This window comes from Anopheles cruzii, chromosome X (assembly GCF_943734635.1).
Source record: "Anopheles cruzii chromosome X, idAnoCruzAS_RS32_06, whole genome shotgun sequence".
Taxonomy (NCBI): domain Eukaryota; kingdom Metazoa; phylum Arthropoda; class Insecta; order Diptera; family Culicidae; genus Anopheles; species Anopheles cruzii.
In genome coordinates, this window is record NC_069143.1 from 3,145,696 (window position 1) to 3,173,264 (window position 27,569).

General features: G+C 53.5%; 1 protein-coding gene across 1 annotated transcript in view; it reads left to right on the plus strand.

Annotated features, from left to right (window-relative positions):
* Positions 1 to 27,253, plus strand: part of LOC128277452 (paired box protein Pax-1) — a 55,182-nt gene extending 27,929 nt beyond the window's left edge. The window contains exon 2 of the mRNA XM_053015910.1: positions 26,112 to 27,253. Coding sequence (XP_052871870.1) covers positions 26,112 to 27,253 — 1,142 coding nt within the window. The remainder of the gene's footprint in view (positions 1 to 26,111) is intronic.
* The last annotated feature ends 316 nt before the right edge of the window (positions 27,254 to 27,569 follow it).

Below are 27,569 nucleotides of genomic sequence, written 5' to 3' on the forward strand. Positions count from 1 at the left end.
ATCACCTCCGGTCACCTGCGAGGCTGCGGTGGTGACGGTGGCGGCCTCAGCAGCATCGGCAGCGGCGGCGGCGGCTGTGTTTAATTAAATTAAACCCTAACTAAACAAACATTTTATTATCCCGGCTACCGGTCAGCCAAGTCAACCGGGACGCACCGGAAAGGCACCGCCGCGCGCCGGTGTCGTCGCCGCACACACACACACACACACGCGGACAAATTTGTCCTCCTTTCAGTGCCAGCGCGGTGAGCCGCGGTCCCTGCTAATGGGCTCTCGGGTGAATCGGTCGGTCCGGTCGGTCGGCTTCAAGCACCGCACCGCACCGGGTTCGTGTTTGGTTTGCTCGAAAGCCAGATTTCCGATACTCTCCCGCGCGGTCCGCCGACATTCGATCGTTTGATTGGTGTCAGATCGGGGCGTCCTTTGGCGGGAGTCGGCGACGGTTTCCCCCATCCACCGGCCGGGTCGGAAGCGCTAAGCCGGGCTCCGAGCTGTTTAACATGCGTAAATGAAAGCTAATACGCGATATTTAGAAAACGCCGCGCCGCGAGTTCCACGAACACGCGTCGGCCCACGGGGGGAGGAGGGAGCGCGGTGAGGTGCAGGTCATTAGCAGGTCCACGAAACGTGATCCAGCCCCCGGCTTCAGCCCAGCTCAGCCCAGCCCATTCGGCTCGCTTCAGGTTCGTTCCCCGAAAGAGCCGAACAGCTTTCTTCGGAAGAATTCCGTGCCGTTGCCAATCGATCACTTCCGGACCGGAAGCGCACGGGGCCACAGGGCGTCGGGGCGGGGTGCGTGCCGTGTGTAGGTGATAATTGGAAACCGGGCTATCGGAAACCGGGTGGCCGCACCGCGGATTAGCGCGGGGCTTGCTGGGACTTTGCGATTCCCAAGAAACTCACTCCGCGGCGTCGTCGTCATCACGACGTTTTCTTCGTCGGAAGCCGGAACCGCCGCCGCCGCCGCCACCGTGGCAGTGCGCAGGATCCTATTTATGATTTTTCCCTCCCACTCGGCGCCGCCCCCACCCGACGTGCTCCATGGCTTCTGCGTGGCGAGCGTGGGGAGATTGACGGAAAACGCACCGAAACACGCCCACGCGCACCCACATCCTTGGCACATCCTTCGGTGTGCGTGCGTCGGGATCGATAAACGGAGCGGGATGGGGTCGTAGGTCGCTTGCTCTCACTCGCTCGCACAGGCGTTGAGCTGGCCATCCTGGTAGCTGGCGACTATGGCCGATTTCGGGGAAATCTCTGGGCAATTGTACGCCATTAGCGGCGAAGCTGTCAAAATTCAACCACCGCAAAATGGCACGGAATGGTGGGCATTGTGCCAGCCGAGGCGTGAGGAACTCCAGTTACTGGACCCTTCACTCCAGTTACTGGACCCTTGCTGTTTGGCTACGTTTAATGTCTTTGACCAGGTAGTTTGGTGTGCTGTCACCTGTTTTAACGGTTGTCCTAAAAAGATGCAACCATAACAACGTGTTACACATGTGCTGAAAAGTACCGAACCTATTAGGTGTTTGAATGAATTAGTTCGGTTTTTATTCGACATTTGTGACCTACCTACAACAACAAAACGTAACTTTCAAGAAAGTATTGTCCGTCGTTAGCTACTACTTTCTCCCATTTTTGAGGTAATTGACGGGTTTCGTATCGATAGAACTCCTCGACTTTAGAGGCGATCCAATCAGACACCCTTTTTTCAATACTTTCATAATTAGTGAATTGCTGTGCTGCCAAATCGTTACTCATGCAACGGAACGAAATACTAGTCCGAAAGAATACAGCGTATAGTATTGAGTACAGCGGGGGCCCTACAGTTCCCATCCGACATTTTCGAGATAAGTTTTGCCCGGTTTTGGAATGTGTGGTCGAGCGTTGTTATGTTGAAAAATCAACTTACCATGTCTTTTATCCCATTCTGGTCCTTTTATCGACCAAAGCTTGCTTCGAACGCATTAATTGTTCTCGATGGGATTGTCCATCAAAAATTTCATTAGGTTTTGAAAGCTCACAGTACACCACACCTTCTATATCCCACCATATGCACAGCATAACCTTTGCGCAGTGAATATTTCACTTTGGTAGCGATAGACCTGGTTCACCTGGAGGCTGTGTCCAGGCCTTTTTGGGTTCTAGGATTCTCGTTAACAACTCCCCTTTTTATCACCAGTGACGATTCTGTACAAGAACCTCTTTCTTTTCTGCCGTGCAAGCAAATGGTTTTCCTTAGTGTCAGTGTCTCTTTTTTTCAATTCATGTGGAACCAATAAGACATTTTTCTAATCAGTCCTATGGCACTCAGACGATGGGAAACTGTCGTGTGGTCTACTCCTAACATATCTGCAAGTTCTTTTCGTGTTTGACATGCATCCCGATCGAGCAATGCTGCCAACTCTCCATCATCAACCTTTTTTGAGCCAAAATCACCACTTTTAAACAGCGCAAACTACATCTGAGACTTTCTCGCAGCAAGAACATGTACACCGTAAACTTCCTTCAAAATATGATGACTTTCGGTAGCCGTTTTCTTCATGTTGAAGTAATCCTCGGAAAATACTTTAACAGAAACAAAACATGACATTTTCACATTATTATAAAAGGAGTTATTTACACTTCAACAAAAAAACCTATACTGCCTAATGACAGTAGCTATCAAACACATATTTCATAAAAAATAAATTTGTAAAATTCAGTGAGTGCCACCTATTGTACAACCGCACTAATTAATTCAAACACCTAATATAACACAGTAGTCTTATTGCATTCATCGCTTTTTCCGTTAGTACTTACTTCAAAAGCAATTCGGATGCCATGATATCCACCTCATAAGTTTGCGAGTTACTGTGCTAAGAGTGACACTACTTCTATTACGTTCAAAGCAATCGATCAAAAACAAATAGCGTTCAAGCGAAGCCATGGTTCGAAGAGTTTTTTAAGGACTCTAAAGACACTCACATAGGACTCACTTTTTACGACAGTTGTGCACAGACCTCAAAAGAAACGCTCGCCGGTAACAAATTTCACTCGATCACTTCAATTTTGAACGCAAGAAACGCGGGACAACAATTCGAACGATTCCTTCCAAGCTATTCCAGTGGAATTCCGAACATCCGTTCATCCGCCGGCTGGTTAACCATCGGTTAACTTCGGTTAAAATCGGTCGGTTGTTTGAGGTGTGACACTTGGCGCAAATTGGACGGTTGTAGCCGAACCCAACCTACACGGGTTAGCCTTTTAAAAAGGGCCGTGTTGAGCCAATTCTACCACCGAGCCAGTGGGTCACTGTAATTGTAATTAAAATTGTTTATTTAAAACTTGACGAGCGTAGAAGCTTAATCAAGCACGGTTTCTTAAGATCTACTAACAAACATTTTCCTTAAAAAATAACCCGTAGAACGTGGGCAAGTTCAAACATGAATTAAGACTTACAAACATCGGCTACTGACATGCGGAGACGTTGCCGGAAACTGGATATGAAATTATGTAGAGTGTAGAGTCGAACCGGACCGCTGGGACGAGATGTGTGCCGGAGTCGCGCCGTTTCGGTGGTCGCCCTTTATGTTATCCGTCGTTATCTGCTGTCAAGTGTCAACCGAGTGCCGACGCGTCGGGTATAAACGATTGATCCCGTCCGTCCGTCAGCAGATTATTGGGCACCGAGCATCATCGCTGTGTGTGTGTGTGCTCGGCGTAATCAGGCCGACGAGGTCACACACAGCACACAGCGTAACTCGGTCGCTTCTCGAACGCGCTTTCGATTTGTTTTGATTTGCGTGGCTTTGTTTTGGTTTGATGTTTTCGGCCGTCCGTGGCCATGCGCTATCGGGCGGCGCAGTTGACGTTTGACGTTTGGCCACCGTGTTTAGTAGCCCCGGTAGTAGCAAGCTAATTAAATGGCCCATTAAGTGCCCGGTCCGGTCGGTTCGATTTGCCCCGTCGCCGGTTTTCCTTGCCCGTGGCCCGTTTCTGCGAAGTCGGGCCGCCCGAAACCGGAGCCGCCCGGGGATACCCGACCCGACCCGACGCAATCCGGACGAATGGACGAACCATCTGACCATCGGCTAGTCCGCGAAATCAACCCCCGCGTGTCAGGTGTCCCGGCTTCCGCAATTCCACCCTGTGAACCCGCTTTTCAATTACGCTCAAGGACCGCCGCCCCCGCGGTTCATTAAGGGCTCGACTTTTTGGCCCCGATTTCGGCCCCGGGAGGGTTTCGGGTGAGGCGCAAAAATCGCATTTTTCCACCACACCACCACTGCTGCCACCGCCCCTGCTGCTGCTGCTAAATCCAATCCATCTGGCGAGGAAAATCCAATCCAGGCGGACCCGGCCTCTCGGGCCCTGCACGAGAGGGCCACCTGTGAAGTGGAACCGAATCCTCTTGACTCGGGCACAGCATCCCCGCCCCGCCGGACCCGCCTGCCTGCCACCGCGGGGGCGAAAAGCAGTTATTTTTTCGAAACATGTTTCACCAATATTTTCTCGGCTCGGTCCCGGGTACCGGGTCCCTTTTCCAAGCACCGAGCCGGAGGCCCGCCAGCCAACCGTGCCGAATCAGCCGACGAGTGGTGACGAGGGGAGAGCGAGAGCAGGGCAGGCTGAAGGCTGAAGGCTGAAGAGAACATGCTACGCTCAGGCGCGCCCGAGCAAAGGGCGCCAGTTGTTGGAGGAGATATTATCATAAAAATATGATTACACACTCACTCTCGCACGCACACCCCGTTATTTGTGTTGCCTCCTCGCCTCCTCATTTCGGCGGCCGTAGTCGTCGTCCTCGTCGTCGCCGTTTATGAGAATATAATCATCGTGGAAATTATCAGCAGCCACTCGACTCTCTCTCTTTCTCTCTCGCTCTCTCTTTCACTCCCTCTCTCTCTCTCCCGGGAATCCCTGCACGGTTCGTGAAGTGTGCACAAGGAAGAGTTATTAGTTTTTGTTTTCTTTCTTTTTCTTTTTTTCCCGTTTTTCCGTTTCCGGCTTTCCCGAGGCGTCATCGTCGTCGAGTGCACAGCGCCGCAAAATCGCTTTTAATCGGTTTTATTCCCGCTCTTAAGCGTTTCCGCGCGCGGCGGCCCCGTGGCGGGTGATGGTTCACCGTTTATCGGTTAGCACCATCGATTGCTACGCCGCGCCGTGCACCGTTCAAGTGGTCGTGACAAGATTTGAGCCCGTCAAGTGTGTGTGTGTGTGGGAGGAAAATTATGGCGCACTCCAGGGCCCGAGGTCCTCCACTTGAGGAGGCCGGCGGTAGTAAAAGAGTTACAAATTAGGGCACCGCAGCGCGACTCGAGAGCTGTTGGAGCGCGCCAGAGCAAGAGAGAGAGAGAATGAGCACGAGGATATTTACAGCAAAAATAATTAACAGCCACCATTGTGAGGTAGCAGCCCCGAATCCCATTTCATGGCATATTAACGTTCAATTTAATTTTATTGCACCAACGCGCTGGGGCGACACAAAAAACCCCGCACGCGTTTGGCACGGCTCGACGCGAGATGATCAAGAATATTCGCAGTCAGAGTCGGCTACACCAGGGAACCCGGGGTCCGTGAAGTAGTGCACACCAAGTGCACAGTTTGGTCCAACCATCTCGCTGAATCTGCACTCAAGGTGAGCTCAGAGTCAGCTCACCATTGCGATCTGCTACTGGCCTTCTAGTTGAGTCCTCAGTTCCTCTCGGACAAAGTCCTAACGTATACAACACTGGACCGTGGCTTGGGAAGCCCCCCGTTACTTCGTTTTCAGAACAGCTTTCTGGCAGCTCCCCCAAGAGCTGTCACCCATTGTCAGGCTCGCAGTCCACACTGGTATCAGATATTCCTGATACCTAGGCATCAGATATTCTTCCACAAACACACGGGAAAGCGTTGGTCCAAGAGCGTGATTGCTTTCCCTCGGGCTCGGCCCCGGTGATTGAGCACTCCGATCAGGAACGGTTCCAGGAAGTCCCCCTCGGAGCCCCGGAATCAGCACCGGAGTTTGTATATCGTTGGGCGGAGTTGGGCGGAGTAACGTCACCTGTTACTGGGGGAAAGAAAAACAAAAAAAAACCCTAGAACCCAAGACGACTAAGCCGTGTGCCGAGCCGACGCTGATGATGAGCGCAACGAATCGTGGCACTCGCCCCGATTCCGGGGATGCCGGACACACGCCCCGACCCCGACCCCGCTGCTCCTACTACTGTACTACTTCGCACTTAACTGCGCCAGGATTGATTTGCGTAGCAAATTGACACACGTCCCGGGCGCGAGGGCCCGTACTCCGGGCCGTGTGTCCGCGTTCGTTCCGTTCGTTGCAAATCGCGGATCCGTCCGCTCGTGGATCGCACCCGGCTAATGTCGGAAGCGAATCGATTAATCGGCTTCCCGGGCCCGGGGTTCCGAAAGGCTGTTCGGCAGCCGAGACAGTGCACTCCATTGAACCGAGCCGACCAGAAGAAGCAGCCAGCGCAGCCAGGTTTTTGGGGGCTCCCCAGGAACATCCCGGGCCATAAAGTTCCGCAAATAATGGAGAAAATAAAACTGGTCAGAAAAGCGGGTCCAGGAGCCCGGAAGGTCCAAGGTCCCGGCCGGGGTCCAGAAGATTTGGGCCACAGATTGACTGGGTCGCCAAGTCGCCAAGCAAAGACACACACTAGTTCGGTAGTCTGGTCCGGACGCCGTGAATGAGCTACATTCAAGAGTGCAGCGACGACGACGGCCATCCGACGAGAGGAGCCGGCTCCAGATCGTGGCGATCGAAGCGAAAGTCAAGACGGAAAGCGGAGAGAACACAAAGCCGAAACTGTTGTCTAAACAAAGAGCGACAAAGAACGCACTTGTGCGCACTGGGCATTACCAGGCTTCTCCGCCAGAGGGCCGGCAGTCGCAGCCGAGCGTGGAGTCCAATCGCTCACCGCTCGCCATTAGAGCGCAATATAAATTGAACGGTTCATGAAGATTACAACCACAACACGCCGGGACGCGAGGTCCGATCCGGGTCCCGGGTGTGGCCACGTCCCCGGGGGGAGCAGTGAGTGAAATGTAAAACAAATAATTATATGCCATGATGATAATCGCTGAGGCTCAACGTCTGACCCGGGCACTGTGGGGCTATCGGCGCACACCGCTTCGGCACACCCTTTCCCGTGCGCCTCCAATCCTCCGGCCCGACCCGTACCGTACCGTATCTGCAGAGCTCAGAGCCGTGGCCTCGTGGCGTGGCCTCGTTGATAGCCTACTCTCTGGGCATGCTATTGATCTCTGTGGCGCGGCGCTCGGACGGGAACTACTGCTTCAGAGCCCCCCTCCAGAGCTCTGCTGCCCTGCAGCGTGCGCACTTATCGCCTAGATGCTTCCGGGCCGAGACGCGGAATGTGGGGCCACACCGCGATAAGAGGTAGTAGAGGTGCCTCCGAACTGCGCGACGGCCGAATGGCGGAAGCGGATGACCTCCGATCCCGAGTCCGACCGCCGTCTGAGTCATTCTCTTGCTCAGTCTGTGTCTGTGTCTGTGTGGTTTGCGAGGTGCCGTCAAGTAAACGGAGCCATCTCACACACGGCATCAAGGTCTTCCCTTCCTTACTGAGGTGTACTTTAGTAAGCGGCGCCCCGGAGTTCGCAGACTATTTTTCCCTGTTCATAACCGGTTAGAACCGCTGAGTGGTCTGTGGGCTCTATATAGTGGGTCTGGTGGGACCAGACATAATCTCTGTTGCTTTCTGTAACAGAAGAACTCTCTCTCTGGAATCCAATTCTTGTGCAGAGGGGAGAGGGGGCACGCGGAAAACACAATGCAGTCGCAACTTTGTTGTCCGCGGAACAACCCGAAACAGCCGGACCGAGAGAGTACCGTCGGCACTTCGGTGAACTTTTGAGACACAGCTTTCAGGAACCGCCGCCGCCGGTGCTGGTGCAACACATCCCGCTGTGTGTGTGTGCGTGTGCGCGTGTAGAGCGCTAATGACAGTGATTTATTAATTTCATCCTATAAATTTATCAGCAATCCGTCCTTAGATCCTTCGTCTCGGCGGCGGCGGCGAAAATGGCGGCTGCGCCAAACCACGGGCCACGGGCAGCTGCGCGGCTCTCGCTGTGGCTGTCATATGAAACACGTGTAAAGCAAATCGTCGTCCTCACCGCCAGAGTCCCCCCACCCCGCCCCTGCCCGCCATCGGGGTAGTGGTCCGTGTTGCTTCTCGTTGTTGCTTTATTTTTGGTTGCCATTCCGCGTTGCGTTGCGGTGCGTGTTATGCGAACCGCGTTTTGCGGTGCTGCCGGTGCGCGCAATTACTCCGCGTCTGCCGGATTCTGGGTGCACGCTCGCTCGGATCATTATGGTATTTCTCTTCGGCTTATTGCTTCAGGCCCGGCCCGGCCCGGCGTTTGCCGGCCGGGCTTGTGTCAAACGGGGAACGCACCTCGGGGACGTGGCAGCAGGTTCCCCGACCACCACCACGTCTTCCATTTTGCGAGAAACGCACAAATTACCGAGTAAAATGATTCGCGTACGGGCGTTGAAAAGCAGGCGTTTGCCACCATAGTGCGGCCGAACTCTTGGGCCGCCTTCGGACGAGAACGACGGCAAGACGGGGCGCGGTCCAGCGCGGCGCGGTGCGATGACGAAATGGTGCCCCTGGAAGGGAGGGAACCAACAACAACAACAAGAACGACAAGGCGACGGCGAGAAAACTCGCAAAGAGAGCCAACTCCAAGTCCCGGCCGCCCATCGCCCAAGACATCATGATCGATGACGCCACGCCAGTGCCGCGAACGGAGGGAACGCAACCGAAAAGGAACTAAAACAACAATAAACCACACATGCACACACACACACACACGTGGGGCACATGATGGGCGGAAAGACATAAAATATGGGAAATGAGATGAGGAGACCCCGCACACACACGGGCGGTCTTTGTAATAATTTGTAAAACGTTATTAACAAATTGAATTAATTAAAGCACCGCCAGGCTACGAGACGGGGCTGGGGCTGGTGCTGGGGTGGAAAAGAGACGCGGAGAGACACGACGCGGTGGGTTGGAGGAGCCGCGAGGACCAACTATCAACAGCACCGGCGGCTCCGGCTCAGATCGTCTGTCTTCTTCGTCGTCGTCGTCGTCGTCGTCGTCGTCGTCGTATGCATCTCCCGTCTCCCGTCGAACAAAGATGCAAATTTAGAGAGCAACCCTCCCCGCCCCCACCCACCTCACCAACACACCCTACCTCCCTCGCTCTTGTTCGTTCTCGCTCTTGGGGATGCGCATCCTCAATGTCGGCAGCGCACAACACACACACACACTGGCTGGGTGGGTACTGAATGTTTCGATTCGAACGATTTAATCTGTCTCTGGCCGCCGCCTGGCTTACGCCTTCCGCCCGTGCCCACCTGCCAGTGCCCAGTTTGCGGGGCGGTTGTCGCGTTGTGATCTGCGCCGTACGGCGGATCGTACGGCACCACCGGCGGTGTGTCCAGTGTTTACCAGTGTGACCCCACGGACCCCACGGGCACACACCACAGTTAATCATCCGGGTCTGGCTGGCCACCTTCGCTCCGGAAGCTCCTTCTTCGGACGGATCCTTACCGGCGGGCAGTTCCGGCGAGCAGTTCACGTTCGCGGCCCGCCAACGCCGAGAGCCGCGCGGAACTATCGGAGATCGCGGGCCCTGGAGCCGGAGCTCCTTCCATTCCAATTGCCGCTAGGTGTGGGACCTTATTGTTGCAGTTTTAATTCGACCAATTTGTGACCAAACTATCGACTGTTTCATTATGTCTAAGCACGATTTTAAATGAACGCCAAAAATTCAAATTAGAAGTAAATTTAATTTTATTGGGTTTGAGCGCTCTGTTATCTTATTTGACGGTACTTTTTTATATAATTACATTCCTGTTAACCGCATGCCAATGATCGAACTTTTGAACGAACACGCAACACGCATTAGCTTTTGAACAGACCGATTTCAGACCATTTTGAACACTTTCTTCCAATTTTTGGCGAATATTTCAATGGTGTTAGTTGGCTATACATGGTTGGTTTCAATCGGTCTTGTCTGTGGACAATTTGGTGGTCAAATGTGCAATAAGTTTCATCGTCCATAATGCCGCAAACTCGTTTGTCACGAAGCAGTTGATCATACAATTTACGGGCTCTTGGTTTAACGGATGCAGCTTGTTTTGCACTCCGTTCGTTAATGACTTTTGAACACGCATGAACAAAACTTTATCCATCGGACCCGCTTTCCGCCCAGATTTCATTTTATCCTGAAAGTTGCTTTCTTCTTTGAATTTCCTTTTTTGCTCCCTTTTTTCTCTTTTTTGCAAACTGATTCAGCAAAATGTTGGGAATAGTGCATCGTTTGTGCAAAATCTGTTTGCACTCCTCTGGAGAAATGACTCGCATTTTCACAAAAGCTAAGGAAACCTGTGCGTAGAATACACCGGTTTTGGAGTTAAAAGTGTATACTAAAAGAATCTGTCGAAATTGACACTTTAAACGTCATGTGGAGTGAGTAGTGATCTGTCAAAATCTTGCTTAGACATAATGAAACAGTCTATACAACAACAAAACGTACTGTCCGTCGCTGGCTACTACTTTCTGCCATCGTTTAGGTAGTTCCTCGATTGGAGCCATCCACGCAGGGATCCTGTTTTTCAAGACTTTCATAAGAAGTGAACCGCTTTGCTGCCAAATCGTTACTCATGCAGCGGAACGAAATACTAGTCCGAAAGAGCATCTTCTGGTGAATACAAGGGGTGGGGGGGAAGGTTAACAGTTCCCATCGGAGCTTTTGATTTCGGACGGTTTTGCGATGTGGGGTCGAGGGGGTTGGGGTTTTGAAAAAGCTTATCATGTGTTTTATCCCATTCTGGTCCTTTTTTTGGCCACAGCTTTGCTTTCAATGCGTTAATTGTTGTCGATGGGATGGGTCCATCAATAATTATACTAGGTTCTAGCAACTCCACACCAACCCCACAAGCATAAAAGCACCTATCATATTCCACCATATGCACGGCATAACCTTGGCGCAGTGAATATTTCGCTTTGATTACGATGGACCTGGTTCACCTGGAGGCTGTATCCAGATGGCTTTTTGCGTTTAGGATTATTGTAATAATTTCCATTTTCAATCACCAGTGTTGGGATCGGTACAAGAACCCCGTTTCTGTTTTTCGCAAATCGCAAATGGCTTTCCTTCTTTCAATGTTTCAATTTTTGTGGAATCCATAGGACATTTTTCTAATCATTCCCACGACTCCCAGGGGCGATGGGAAATTGTCGTGTGGTCTAACTGTCTAACGTTTCTGCAAGTTCTTTTTGCATCTGACATGCATCCCGATCGAGCAATGCTGCCAATTCTTCATCATCAACCTTTTTTGACTGTCTTGCAAGCCAAAATCGTACAACCGTACAAACCACATACGACACGTTCTGTCAATAAGAGGAAGTTCACCAAAAACTTCCATTGAAATTTGATGACTTCGGTGTTTTTCATATTGAAGTAATGAAAGTGTTGTTTACACATTGACCAAACACTCTATACTGCGTTAGACGCGTAATGATCGTAGCTGTCAAACAGATATTTCATTTAAAAAAATTGGTTATTGTTTACGCGTAACGTAAGTAACGCCATCTTCTGTAAAACGGCAGGAATTAAGTCATACACCTAATACTACAACGACTACTAGAGTACGACTGCTAGACTGTGGAAGCATATGTTATTCTCTGACTCTTGGTAAAAAGATGGTCCACGCTCATTACGCCCAAAAAAAAAGCGCCCAACACCAACCTGGCGCCCTGGCTCCAGCTAGCGTACCAAGCGACGAGGCCGCGTCGAGACCGAGGCGTGAATTCGATCTCTCCGTAACACTCTGTCAAACTGGTTATGGTTTTAGCCACGATCGGCTGCGGTACACCGCACCGCAACTGATCAGCGCCTTAAAGTCTTCGCACCCAATCTTCGCTCGGGCCGTTGTTCTCCAGTGGACTTTGACAACCGCTTACAGATTACACCACCCCACGCCATCTAGTGCCCCGGAGCCCCGTGTACTGGGCTGGGCTGGGATCGCATGTCCTTCGCCTGGAAAACCCGGGAAACCTGAAAACATGGAAAAGTGACGTAAACCGCGGCCACATCATCGCGGCGGCCGTTGCGCAGCAGACCAGGGATAGCGCCCGCCGGGCACGGCCAGGACACGGTCACGACGATGTTTCGGGTTTGGGTTTTTTAGGCGAAGGACTTTAGAGTTGTTGCGGAGCCGGAGCGAGAGAGAGAGAGAGAGAGAGAGAGAGAGAGAGCGGAACGATTGGCGGTTTGATTGCGGCCGCGGCCGGCCACACAATAATTAGGGGGCCACGGCCGGCTGGCTGGCTGGCCATGTGTCAGGATCAGGCGCACCCCGGCCCCGGGTAAGCCGACGACGGGGTGACGGGCGCGCTGTAGCTGACGGCTCCTCCTCGGAGCTGCTCTGCTCTATTTAACGAGTGCGGTCATGCGTGCTGGAGCGACGAAACATGGTAATAAGCTTGTTCAAATAGCGCTCGCTCTAAAGCGGTCTGCTGCGGAGGGTTCCGTACCCCGCCCTTCCCCCTACGAGTGCTACTCCTTGCGGACCAGGCCAGGCCAGGACAGGCCAGGCTTCCTCCATGCCTGCCACCGTTGGGCTTATCGTTAGCCCTATCGGGCTCGGGGCTCCTCCTTCCCCCTCCCCCCCCGCGCCACGTATTGCTCGTGCTCCTCCACCGCCATTCGTCCTTCCTGCGAGGCACAGGGGAACCGGCACCACAGCCGCCGCCGCCAGGAAGGGAGCGCGCGCGCAAGCCTCCTCTGTATGTATATATATATATATATTTTTTTTTCCTTCCCTCTGTCCTTTCCCTTTTTTCTCCTACTTTTTTTTCCCCGGCTGCTGTCGCCGCGTTTTTTCCGCCCTTCCGCTCCGGGGTTTCTTTTCGGGGTGGGATTAATTTTATTCCCCGCCCTTCGCGACCGGGGGCCGTCGCGCGTAATACGCAATTCGTAATAAGCGCTCGTCGAGTCGAGTCGAATCGAGGGTCGAGGAGCAGAAATTGTCGGCCATCTTTCCTCCGCCCGTGTGTGTGCGCGCGCGCACAGAGAGTGAGACAGAGAGAGAGGGAGAGAGAGAGAGGTAGAGACAGAAGGAGCGAGCAACGGCAAGCGGCGAGTTTCATTTTGCGAGATTCGATTAAATTCACACCGCGTGCGTACACCGGCACACAGACAGAGGCCAAGTTTTGAGTTGGTGTGTTTTCGGTGGAAAACATAAAACGCGAAAGGTGACGGTAACGGGGGATCGCAAGCGGGGGGCGCAAGATGAAGAGAGTCAGCGGGACGAATCGACGGGATCGACGGGAAAAATCCGGGGCACCGGGGCTGACCGGGTCCTCTGGGGCACGCGGGGGCACGGCGGGGGGGGATTAAATAGGGTATGTGTTTGTGTGCCGCGTCCAGGAGGACGTCACAGGACGTTTGTGCACCGTGTGCAGGATTTTTGGGATTTTCGCTCGCTCCGCTCCGCGGGAAGATTTGATTCGAGGTCACGCTGCGCCAGCTCACTATTGTTTACCAGGCCATTACTGTGTGCGTGTGTGCGTGCGTTTGTGTGATAAGATTTGAACATTCGTCTTCGTCTCGTTCGAACATTCGATAAGATTTGAACATTGCGTGAGTCTGAGAGGCTTTCGTCGCCCAAGAAATCCCCTCAGGAGCAGCAACACACACACACACACGGGGTGGTGGTCCCCAGAGTTGGGTAGGGTTGGGCGGTGGGGTGGGTTGTGTAGGCGGATCGCAACCACAAAATGGTGACCACCCCACTATCTGCTGCTACTCGGTTCGGCAAAATATTTAGCGCTTCGCCGCCCGCCTGCCTCGCTGTGGGCCACCGGGGGCGGGTGGAAGGGTGGACGGGGTGGAGAAAAATGCTAACGGGGGAACGACGGAATGGCAACGAAACCGGCGTGGAGGAGGAGAACCCACGACCCTCCATTAAAACCCGCACGGCAATATGGCACGGTTCGTTGGGTTTCGTGATGCTGTCGAGGGACGCTTGTGGGTGGGGGGGGGGGGAGGTCGGCGGTGCGAGGCGAAATTCCCCTCCGGTGTACGGCCCACACACAGCACCAACGAGGCCTTTAGGCCTTTTTGGAGGATGATGATAAAATCGATAAAAGAAAATGGCGCGGGTCGCGGCTATGGATCCCCGGGGGGTGCGGAGAGGGGATGGGGGGGCGCGGTATCCCATCCCACCCCTCAGGGGGTGCTCGATAAAGCTGCGCATGTCCACCACCAGCTCGTCCTCGGGCCCTTGGCCCCGAACCGAGCCTGGGTGCTCCGTGTCCTGCGACAGATTATCGAGGCTGGTGAACACTTCCGGGGGTGGCAGCAAAGCAGGGTGGACGCGGGGGGATGGTGTCCCTGCAGGGAAGGTCCATTACCTGGACCCCGCGCGAGGAAGCGAAGCGGAATCCGGGCGCCTCATCCGGACGCGCTGCCATCATTCATTTTTCGGTCGGCGGGGAGCCCGGTGCGGTCCGGGTGGGGGAGCCCCGGAGCGCTATGTTAGCCCCGCTAAGTACTCCCTAAGTCGACGCCTGATGGCACGGCTGATCAGCCCTTCAGCCGGTGTCGCGAGGTCGCGGCGCGCCGATGAGCCATTAATTACCGAACCGAACCGAACCGAACCGAGCACCGTTCGACCCGCCCTGTACCGCTCTCTGACCTCTGCCACCCTCTGCGCACTCTCGCACTGAGTGGAGGCACGCGCCTCGCCTATTTATAGTTCAATCAAGATGCCTTCAAGAACCACATTAAACGCATAGCTCCGCTCGGATCTCGGCTGCTTATTGCCTCTTATCTTGCCGACGCTACCTACCGGCGGGGGTTGATGGGTGGGCGTGAGAGACAGATGGAAAATCGGTTAACAGGCCAACCACCGGGCCAGCCAGGCCAGGCGTGTGCGCGCGCTGGCCCGCTAATGAGCCCACCACTCTCGCTCCTCGGCGCCGTATGGCTTCCGGTCTCCGGAGGATGTCGCGGAAGAATTTACGACAACACAACAGCCGATTGACAGGCCAGGTCTTGGTATTTGGGTATTCCCCCCTCGAAGTGAGGTGCAAGAGTCATTGCAATCGGAAGTGGTGAGAGTCACCACCAAACCCGCCAAAGACAACCCGACGTCATCGTCCAGAGGACCAGAGGATGATATGTTAGGTCTTCCGCGATCCCGGTTGGACGCGGTCTCGGTGCGATGACGTAGCACGGGAAGCGTGGTCTGGAACTGCATTCTTGCAGACTCGCAGTTCCAGTGGTTCCAGTTTCGCCAAACAATCGCCACCATTGTGCTCCAAATACGTGCACACCGCAGCGTGGCCGAAGAATTGGAGCAACAGCCCGGACTCGTCAAGTGTTTCCAGCCATACACGGCGGGGTGGGGTGGGGTGCGGGGGTCTAGACCCGCGCGAACCCGCGCTTTGACCAAATGTGCACTCGTGAATGGCCGAAAATCAAATTGTTCTTTTCCACTTAAAGAGCCAGTTCGCCACGTGGCTCCAACGCGTTTAGTACTCCTTTCGAGTACTAAAAACCGGGTTTTGACGTACTTGGCGCCTAGTGGTCGACTTTACTGACCCCCCCCCCGGTGGTGCCCTAACACATTGCGCAACTGCTCGAAACTGCTCGAAACTGCTCGAAACTGCTCGAAAGTGCTCGAATGATGGGTTAGGCCCCGTTTTCCGGTGCCCGCTTGGTAGCAATCGGGGACTCCGGACTCGGGCTTTCGTTTGCCTGAGGCTTGCCTCAAAAAAACCCAGCGGTTCGGTCTGTATTACAGTGCAGAAAATCCAAAACCACAATCACCGCACCCCCGTGTGCCCCGGAGGCATACTGTCCAACCGCGTGCGCACACGCAACAATGTTACCGTGTGGTGTCCCGTGTTTGAGGTTTTCCTTTTCCTACCCCGCTCGTTCACACACGCACACTCTGCCTCTCTTTCTCTGATTGTCTCGGGCGCTCGCCGTTTGTGCGTTCCGAGTTTTCCGCGTGTTTTTTTTTTTTGTTCGCCGCCGCCACGCCGTTCGCCCGTTGCTATTAATTTAGTTGCGGTTGAGCGGCGCTGAATGCATTCCAATCAGATGATTTCCTTCTTTCCCCCCCCACACACGGGCACGGGCCAGTTTTTCCGCTGTCGCTGCTCGCCGTACTCGCCTCGTCTTATGGGTGAGCTGGAAAATGGTGGGCTTTTCACGCCCGTTGATTTACAGCGCGCGCGCCATTCGATTCAATTTCAATTCATGTTGCCACCCCGCACCCCGCTGCTACCCCCGCGGCGCTTGACGATTGAATTTAAAACGGGCCACAAAAAGAAAAGGGAAAAGGCCGACGGAAAAACAATCGGAAAATGGTTGGAAAATTGCGAAATATTATACACATGTGCGCCGCGCAAACTGTCGCGGGCTAACGATGGGTTTTTTTAGCGCGCCTCGGCGGCGAAACAATCGTTAATTTGCAGCCTAAACCCGACCGGGTCGAAGAAAACCCGCGCCCAACACACAGCAGAGAACGCCACTCAACGCCAATGTCACCCTCAACTCGAAACCTCTTCGCGGGCGCGCCGCGCTTTGAACTTTGCGCGCTTCGCTTTGTTCTTTTGTTTCGGGTTGGACAAAAAAGAAATCGGGCACCAAAAAAAGGCACCAGGAAAACGGTGGGATACAGAAGGAGGCGGGCGGAAGAAGAAGTCAGGCCGGCGGCACCCCTGTTCGCGCGTTTTGCTCTCAATTAAATGCATCCCACTGGAGAGTGTGCAATTAGAGGGCCGCGGTTGCAGCGCCCTTCAGTGCAGCTCCGTATCCTGCGGTGCGGCGAGGCTCAAAAAGGAGCAATCCGGGCTGTGGCGTGGCGTGGAACTTTTCCAACGCCCATTCCGCCCCCGGGGGGTCCGTGGGTGGGTTTGGTTAAGCTAATTAGGGGCAATGCAATCACCACAGGGCCACCACCAGCACCGAGCGGTCGGCCCCGAGGCCTGAGCCACAAACGAGTGAACCAATCTGTCGGGATGTTAAGCGAATCTTCGTGAATTAACTGTACTTGCGATACGAAGCAGGTTTTGAGAATTGTGCCAGCATCTCTCAGGGCAGTCGAAACGCATGAGATTTCGCCCAGTCCCCAAATGGTCTGCAACCGAGCGCAATTGAAGGCCAAAACTGCAAAGACTGGGCTGGCTGTTCGCAGACCTCCGAAGAAATGGCAGACCGGCAAAAACTGTCGTCCGAATGGCGGAGAATATCGATGAAACGCTGAGGTCCATCTGGAGCCAAAAGCTAGAACCGGCGGAATGATTGTGTGACGACCGCTGGAATGGACGTTGATGGAATGGAATGAATGGAATTAATAGAATACTGCCTTTTGAACAAAAACCGACGCATTTTCTTTGTTTTCTCGGGCCCCGGGACTTTTCGATCCCAGCAGAGGACGCGTTACTCAAAGTGGTGTGATGTAGTGTATTCAAAACGTTCTGGCAGTTTTGGATTTACGCGGGCAACGTATATGCGATTTTCGATTTAGATTTTGTGGCGTTAGGTTGCTACACATGTTGCAGTGACTTATGGTGAAAAGTTCAACCATTTTGATAAATCAGTCAATTTTTGACACCTTTTTTTGCTTGGACGTGTTTTAGCTCATCGCCGATGCCATCTTTATCTCCTAAATCGTAGCGTAGCGTCGTCCTTTCATGCCCCCATGCCGTTTCCGGAACAAGAAAAGGGGGGTAGATCTGCAGAATACGGTGGCTTTGGCATCATTGCAGTGTCATTTTGGCCAAAAATTCGCGCAGAAACCACGATGTGTTAGCAGGAGCGCGACAGCCTATTTTGGGTTTCCCACAAATCCGAACTTTTGATTGGATTGGATTGCTTCGGGCGAATTACGCATAACTTGCAGGAAGCATTCTTTATTGACCGTTCTATCCTTTGGCAACACCTCATGATGCACCACGACCCTCGAATCGAAGAAAACTGTAAGCAAAACTGTTCACATTTGACCAAACTTGGCTTTTCGACGTGCACATCTTCTCGGCCCTCTGAAAAAATTTTGAACCACCCATAAGCGCAGCTTTTGGTCTTAATAGCTTCATCGTAAGCCACAGTTAATATTTCGAGTGCGTTCGAGCTCTTAACTTCGTTTTCAACACAAAATTTGATAAACTCTCTTTGCCATCCATTTTTTGGAAGAGGCAAAAATCGCCGATGAGCCAAATCTTGTCAAAGCAAAACAGCTGTCAAAAATTGACTGATTACTCAAAATGGCCTATTACTTTTCACCATAAGTCACTGACATGTGTAGTGTAATTTGCACACATAGTTTCCCAGGAGAATGCCTTTCCAAATAAACCCATCCTAGATTTGTCAACAAGTGCTGAGCAAAGAAATTACTGCAACACTTGAAGACGTTACAACACATTAACCATTCCCGCGAACCTTATCCATATCCATCGTTTAAAGCAATAACCTCTAAATGGTTCAGCACCGATGGGAACGCAGAACCACTGAGCATGCAAAAAATCGCCCGATTACCACACCATAAACACAGTTTCAGCATGCGGCGCCGAGGCATTATTCTAGTCATCTTACGGCCGACGGTTCATAGTCAACATCCACTCGTTTACCTTTTCTCGATGAAAGATCCATCGTCAAAATTGACAAGAACGAGCTTAGATTTAGAGTGGGAAACTACTACTATGTGTGCAAATTATACTACACATGTGTAACCTAACGCGACCAAAAAAATCAAAAATCGGATATAGGTAACCCGTGGCAATTCAAATGTTACAAACAAATTTTGAACACACCACCGTATTTTTGCTGCGCGCCTTTTTGGCCGATCGTCGTCGATCACACCGAACATGTCGTATCTGTTCGCAGCTCGTAACCTGAAATGAAATAATTTAAATTCAACGCACTCGCACGAGGTCGACGACGAGCACAAGAAACCCCCAGAACCCGGGCTGCCTTTCCGGAGCGGGAGTTTTTACTGACGGAACACTGACCCCTCTTGGTTGCGCTGCTGCCCTAGAGTCTGACCCCTAGGTTTCGCACGCTGCCCGAGGCAACCGGTGGGCCCGCCGCGGCCGTTTAGACCGGGATTTGCGATGGTAAACGGCCGCAAAACCGCACCGAGCCGCCGAGGCTAATCCAAACATCTTCGTTAATCCTCAAAGCGGTGCGTCAATCAATGCGTGTGTGTGTGTGTGCCAGGGATCGATCGGGGATCGTCGGATCGGCCGACGGGGCCCCGTATCGGCGGATTCGGAGTCGCACCCCGTGGGAAGGAAGGATCCTTCGAAGAGCCTAGAACCTAGAAAATAAAAGAGCATGGAGCGGCGGCGGCGTACATGGCGGCGGCGGCGTACATGGTGGCGGCGGCTACACAAAACACAATCCATAATCCGTAAATGACCCCGAAGGAACCGAGGGCACCGTCACCGCCGCCACCAGTGCCGCGCCGCGATGTTCGCCGAAAACAACGCGGGAAAAATAAATAATCGCAACCGAGGGCAACGGAGGGCAAGCAACAACAACCAAAAAATAAGGGAAAATGGAAAATTTGTCACCCAAAAGGGAAAAACAACAGAGCCGAAACGAAACGCCAGGCAAGCAGGAAGGGAACTCTCCTGCTACTCGGCTCGGCAGCTCCGCAAGCGGCGCAAGCGATGAAAAACTAATTACAAAACTACAAACAAGCCGAATGCCCCGCAAGAGGCAGCACACGACACGGACACGGAGAAAGCAGGAGAGAGGGAGCGACAGAGAGGAAACAAGGGCGATAACTTAAAATCAAACTGAAGCCCTTGGCATCTCTAGCGGACCACAGCAGATCTTCGAGATCCAGTATGAGCGATCCGTCGAAAGATAGCGCGACCGCCGATAGGATGTGCCCGTCCGTCTGTGATCCTGCGGAAATTTGAAAGCGTGTGTGCGAGCGAGAACGAGAGAGAGAGAGAGACCCAGCCCGGGACCCCGGTCTTTGCGGGGGTCGCAAGTGAACGCTTCAGTCGCTCCTTTGGGCCTGTAAAAGTAATTGGAAACATTTTCGGCTGTTCGGGACGAGATTTTTATTATTGTTTTCCGTGTGGTGGTTTTTCGTCTGCCCAAGAATCGTCTGGCTGGTGGGCTGGCTGGAGGCCCGCTCCCAGCCCTGCCCGCCATCCCTTCCCCGGCGGTTGGTTCAACCAGTCGTTTCGACGCGGACGAAAGAAAACTGACTGTTTTCGGCCTCCGAACCCGTGGGCCATTTTGTGTGGCAGTGGTGGCCAAGGGTGGCCCCGGGGCCGGGGGGGGGGAGGGCTCGATCCAGGGCCCGCGGGCGCGGGTGGGGACGCCGGTCGTTTGTTGGAAGCGTTCGAAACAAATCTCGGGCGATCGTCGCCCAGCGCCCGCGTGGTTCCGACGAGAGCGACGACGGACGGCCGTAAATTTCTTATTACTTACACATGTTTTCCCAAACGGAGCCTTATGCCTGCCTATGGACGGCCTTCACCTTCTGTTCGCCGCCGCCGCCGCCGCCACCACCGTTTGGTGACAGTTTTTTTGGGACCCCTCTCTCGGGCGCGCGCAGCAAAGAATCCTGCCAGCCAGCCTGGCAGGAACACCGCACAGCGACAAGTTCCGAGTACCACCACCACGGGGACAACAGTCGTGTTGGAGTCGTGTTGTCGAACCTGCTGCTGTGTAGTTTCCCGTTTGTAGCGCTTGTGGCTGATTGACGGACTCTTTTCGGACCCTTTTTCCGTGAATTTCCGTCAAAGATTCCGCCGCCGATTCGGGCCGCCAAAGAGTCGGGGCCGGCCACACATGCCCCGTGCGGATGGTTTTCGCGGTTTTTTTTGGGGATTTTGGAGAATAGTATCCCGTGTGTGCGAGTGTGTGTGTGTGTGTGTGTGTAGCTCATAATGTTTTTTGTGGATTATCCGCGCCATGCCTTCCTGCACCGGAACACTTCGTACTTTGGCTGCAGTAAGTTCAACAAACTGGATTTTTTTTCCCAAATTGTATTTTCCAACAAAAATCCAACGACTGTAATGCGTGTGTGTGCGAGTGTGTGTGTGTGTGCCTGTTTGCGGAAGGTGAAGGGGAACTGATTGTTTTTTTTTTAACCGCGTTCAAACAGCAGGTCGGAAAGGGAGATAGCCCACATCGGGCCACCACATGGTTGGCTCGGCGCGGTTTGACAGTTCGAGACCGACCGAGAGCTAATCGCACTATTTCCGGGTCCGCGGCCCAAAGAGGTCCGCGGCGGCTCCTTCTTCATTTTCGAAGAAACGCGGGCAGCCAGATTCGCCAAAAGGCCCCAAACACGTGACTCGTTCCCATGGCTTCGTTGCCCATTTCGTAAATGTTAAAGTTTTTAGCAACAATGCTGCTTACCAATGCTTACAATTTCCAGCAAGAAGTTTGACGTCTGAAAAGTCAGCGCAATCGGTAGTTTAAATATCGAACACTTAGGAGATGGATCACCCTGCATCACTTAGCGCTATCGACGATTTTTGGGTCACAAACTTCACGGGCCGCAGCGTCCCAAGTTGACCATCATTCCACCAGCAAGTTTCGGACACGTTACTCCAACAACCAACCACAATCCACGTCACTCCAATCAACTAACCGACCTGATCCCGATCCCGATCAAGATCAAGACCCAGAGGGCCCAGATACCGACGGTAGGCCAACATTCTTGTCTGGCGGGCACTCCCTCCCAGGTGTGTGTGAACTTCCGGTACTGCCGAGTAATTTCCCCAGCCGGGCCAGGACATCCCCAGGCATCCCAGGCCCAGGTTTCGCTCGCCCGGCTCGGTGGTCCTCGGAAAGCCGAAGAAACCTTGGTGGCCCCGCCAGCGACAGGGCAGCGCATTTGGCGGCCATTTTCCATTCAACCGTGTCTCCGTCCCCCGCCGACCCACACAGCCCACCCAGCGCACCCGGGTCCTCAATCCCGGGGTTTTCCCTTTTTTTTGTATTCCTGCTTCCTGCTTCCTGGTTTTGTTCGGCTCTGCCTCTGCCTGCCTGGTGCTGCCAAACGCGCTTTGATGTGCATCGTGTACTTCCACTTTGCCACCGTTGCGTAGCTGTGCCCCCCCCCCCCCCCCCCCCCGCCCCCTTGTGTTACAACCAACGTTAGCACTTTCCATCGCGCCTTCGGCTTCGGTGTGGAACGACGACCGGGCGTACGACGCGACTTTCTGAGGCGTTCCCATCCGAGATCCGACGGCAACCAGCGACGGCAAGAGCGAGAGACCGGGAGGCCAACATAGCGAGCGAGCGAGGGAGAACGGGAGAGAAAGGGAGGAAGCGATCGATCGGAGAGATAAAGTAGGATAAAAATGATGCACACGTTTGCGGCGGCCCGAAAAAGGGTGCCATCCTTCGGCACCTTTTCGGCTGGCGGCGGCGGCCGGGTTCGTTTTCACCTTCTCTGCCGGCACTGACGCACACACTGACACACTGACGGAACCACACCCTGCAATAGGGGCCCTGTTGGGCTGCCGGGGCTTTCCTGCGTTTGTGCGTTTATTTCTCGACAGACCGACCGACCGACCAAACGGGGACGGGAAACGACGACCGCCATTAAACATTTTCCAACGCGTCTCGGGGGCAAGGATACGCCGATCACGCCTAGCCTATAGTGTCATGTCTCGTGAGCTCGCAGGCCGAATGAAGAAATATCACTAGCTGCCATAGCTTCCTAACTGAGCGTGGACCGCTAAAGTGAGAGGTTGCCCCAAAACGGTCCGTTGAGATTTGGAAAACGGTCTAGGGTCTCGACTGTGGAAAGTATCGCCGAGCTAATGAGAAAAAAAACCCGAGTCGAGGAGAACGAGAAGCCTCTAGTTCTTATTCTTGGGCCCATTCGTTCGTGTGCTCGGTACTCGATATACGCCAACTAGCAACGTTTGTAGAATTTTCTACTCCCGCTCTAGTGTTTCGTTGTCATTCTCTCACACGCAAAGAGCGGCCATGTTGGGATTATTACGCCAGCACGCCAATTACTTCCGCATGTTACTTGACACAGCGCAGCGCAGCGGCCCTGAGATCGGACCCGATTTCCCAGATCTAGCGCATCCAAAGGCCCAGAACGAGGAGGAGCGGAGCGTAGAGCAGGCTCACATTACGCCCGGTCCGGTTCCGAGCACGCTGCCGCCGTTCATGTCCATCCATGAGCGGCTAGCTACCTAATTTAAGTCCGTATGCCTGCCTCTCGACGCAGACTCCTACGACTCCCCGCAGAATGGGAGTCCATGGAGTTCACGGTCCTGTGGGGCAGCTTGTAGCTTGGTGGAACCTTGGCGGCGGCGGCGGCTGGCACCAAGCCGTCTACGGATCCGGGAGCACGAACCGAGTCTCCGATTTCACCCGCCGCGCGCAGATTGACGATCGATGGCTGCGGATTGCTCTCTCTCTGTCACTCGTGCACGCCCTCTGCTGGGGTCACTGGTCACGCCGCGCTAACCACCTAACCCATCAAACCCATAACCTGACCTAAATCGAACCGAGAGCAGAGCAAACGGCCCAACATGCCCGGTTTAGTGGAAGGACCACAGTGACCCTTCTTTCGACCAAACACTGATTTGGTCCGTCCGCCCTTTCGCTGCTAGTTACAGCGTTACAAACATGCACCGTGCCGCTTAATCATTGTTGATTACCTTCATTTCTTCATAACTCTTCACACCTTCGCTCCAAATTTGTTATACATTTGGCCCATTTGGCGCTCTGTTTTTGAACATCCAATTGACGTTTAAGACGTCAAACTTCATTCTGAAAATTGTAAACATTTATTATACGTTTAGTTGACGAAATGGGACGTCTTACGATTGACAAAGGCTGGGAAATATTAAAAACTTACTTCCGAAGTAATAGGTCTTCAACTCAAACTTCAACTTCAACTTTGGGATTCTGCAAACCCACACATCGTGCAAGAGAATCTGACTGTCACTGTTTGGTGCGGGTTTTGGCTGAGTGGATTCTTCGGCGAAATTAAAGCTGAAATCTTAGACGACAGTTGGTTTCAACAGGATGGCGCTACCTGCCATACAGCGACAGCCACGATCGATTGCTTGCGCCGCATCTTCGGACAGTGAATAATCAGCAGAAAGGGTTTTGTGAATTGACCTTCAAGAAGCGCCGATTTGGGATCATTGGACTGTTATCTTTGGGTATCGGTGAAAGACAACAAACCAGCAACTATTGACGAACTCAAGACCGAAATTTACATTGCCATTGCCGAGATCGGACCATACATAGTCGAAAATGTCAAAAAAGGGCAATCGAATGGGCTACTGCTAAACCAACCGTGTTGGACATTTGACAGAAATTGTTTTTCATAAAAAAAATCTAAGAATCAACCTTTCAAATAAAAGTTCAAGCATCGAAAAAAATTAAGCCGTTTTTAACCAAACCAAACCAAAAAAGAGTCCGGGATGGGCCATAGATGACTTTAGTGATCGATATCTCGCTCAGTATCGATCGTACAGTTTCCGGTTTAGGCTCGTTTTCAAGCTAGGCCGCTGAAATTATGCATGGTGTTTATGGTGCCGATACTCTAACACGCTAGCTACGTGTAATTTTGGTTTCGTTGATCCGCTTCAGTTATGTTTTTATGTTAAAGAGATGCACCTCGCACAGGCAGGCACGTCGTCGAAAACGTCGATAAATCCACAGAAATAATCAAAGTTGATCGGCTTGTTAATAGTCGTAGCATCGCCCAGAACCTAAAGACATTGTCTGTCTGCATCAGACAGTTTTAAGCCATTTGCGCAAAGCTGGATTCACAAAGAAGCTCGATGTTTCGGTGCCACACCAATTAACGCAAAAAAACGTGATGGATCGAAATTCTATCTGGGAACTTTTGGTCAAACGAAATAAAATCGACCCATTTCGTAAACGGATGGATACTGGGGATGGGAAATGGGATACATACTGGGTATATGGTAGGTCTTGAAAGAAATCGTTTATTATGAATTGCTTCCGTGTGGCCAAACACTAAATTCGAATCTCTAATGTCAACCGCTGCACCGTGTGGAGCTTGCGATTGACCAGAAACGACCAGAATTGGCCACCAGAGGAGGTTTTGTGTTCCAACAGAACAACGAAATGTGACGCACGTCTTTAGTGGCTCGCCCGAAAGTCCGGGAGCTTATTTGAGAAGTTTTAATGCAACCGCCGTATTGTCCAGTCTTTGCACCAATCGATTGACACCTTTTTAACGCATTACAAAATTTTCTGAATGATCGAAAATTCAGATCAAGAAAGAATTGTGAACAAACGACCAAGAATTCTGCCAGAGAGCCAGTTATGAACCTACCTTTCAAAAGGCAACACATTTTCCAACAAACCGGTGCACATTTGACGCAAATCGGACCATTGAAAGCATCTTGATAAGAAGTTTTGAAATTCACACAGTAAACATCGCTTTCTTTTTAGTCAACCTAATAAATAGTGCCTCAATACGCCGCTGAATTGCTCCCAATTGCTGAACACAAGTTGTTACGGCGCGTTTTGCACCGTATTAAAAGTTGGCTCGTATTTAATGGGTGGCCTGCGGTTCGGCCAGGACCAAAACATTACTTTCTTTATTCAACAGTCTAAGTGTTCGAAATAGAAAGCGTAAAAAGAATCGCGTTCTCGCCTCTCGTTGACCTTGTATATTTTGTTTCTCTGGCGAAACATCGCCCAGCGCTCGCCCGCGGCGATGTTTCCGTTGCTCTTAAACGTCGCCTGGCGATGTTTCTGTCGTTTTCAAACGTTATAAACAACGCGAAGCATTTGTTTATGACACAAGTATTTTACTTAAAACTAGCTGATCCGGCGTTTCAGAGGATCCGGCTTCCCGCGTGACGTGTCCGATCGACTTCCTCTCTCGCTTCTCGTTGGCAAAACCCGCGCCAACCGAAAGAGAGTTCAAGTTGAACGCAAATTATACCGTGTCAGCCACCACAAACAAACATATAGTACTTCCAGCGTTGCGGAGCTTTCTTAGGGAGATTTTGGAGATTCCTACTGTACCCCTATACTGACCTTGCTTCCTGTTTTCTCTGTCTGTTTCTGTCGTCCTCAAGAAAATCAAGCCCAGCAGTACGGCGAGGTGAACCAGCTGGGCGGCGTGTTCGTGAACGGGCGGCCGCTGCCGAACAGCACCCGGATGCGGATCGTGGAGCTGGCCCGGCTCGGCATCCGGCCGTGCGACATCTCACGCCAGCTGCGCGTCAGCCACGGCTGCGTGTCGAAGATCCTGGCGCGCTACCACGAGACCGGCTCGATCCTGCCGGGCGCGATCGGCGGCTCGAAGCCGCGCGTCACCACGCCGAAGGTGGTCACCTACATCCGCGAGCTGAAGCAGAAGGACCCGGGCATCTTCGCCTGGGAGATCCGGGACCGCCTGCTGTCGGACGGGGTCTGCGACAAGAACAACGTGCCGAGCGTCAGCTCGATCTCGCGCATCCTGCGCAACAAGCTCGGCGGCATCGGCCATCACCACCAGCACCACCACCAGCACCAGCACCACCAGCATCAGCACCAGCACCAGGGTGGCGGCAACGGTGGCGGTGGTCTCGGTGGCGGTGGAGGCGGTGGCGGTGGCGGCGGCTGCCTGGGCGGCGGTGGCGGAGGCGGCGGCGGCGGAAACCACGTGACGCACCCGTCGGCCCACCTCTACAACTCCATCTACCCCACGTACTCGTATACGGCTGGGTCGCTCAAGTCGGAGCTCTCGTGCGGGGGCAGCCCCTCGCCCCCGACCGGCACCACGCCGATCCGCAGCCCGCACGCCGGCCACTGCTGGCCTTCGTCCCACTCGGTCACCGACATCCTGGCGAACGTGCACCACCAGGCCGCGGTGGCGGCCCTTGCCCGCAACGGAGCCACCCCCGGGTCCCCTCAGTGCCACGGGACCCCACCGCCGCCCGGCGCCCATGCGTCGCTCGTGAGCGCGGCCGGCGTGATGGCCGCCGGCGCCGGCATGAACGGGTCGGCCGCCAGCGCCTCCGCGTCTGCGGCGGCTGCTGCAGCAGCGGCGGCCGCAGCGGCAGCAGCGGCGGCCGCCGGCAACGCGGCGGCGATGCACCAGCACCACCACCATCACCACCACCACCAGATGCACGACACCGTCACGCCGCAGTCGCCCAACTCCTACAACTACTACATGTACTTGCAGAGCGGCGGCATGCACCACGGGGGCCTCGCCAGCGCCTCCGGCTTATAGGTCCTTCGGTGCCGCCGTCCAGCATCCGCCACCGACCCCACGCCCTCACTACTGCTCCTCCAGCTCCTCCAGAATGGCAACGGCGGCTGCGGCGACGACGGCGACGGTGGCGATGGTCACGGTCTCTCACGGGCACTCTCGGGCACGCCGGGCACGGCCGGGAAATATGCCAACGCCAGCAGCCCGACACGACCCGACACGCCGCCTCCGCCTCCGCCTTACTCCGTTCCGTTTGCAGAATGCTGAACGCGCCGTGTAACGAAATCGAGATCGATCGAGAGAGAGAAGGAGAGCCCGGGGGACGATGTGCACGGCA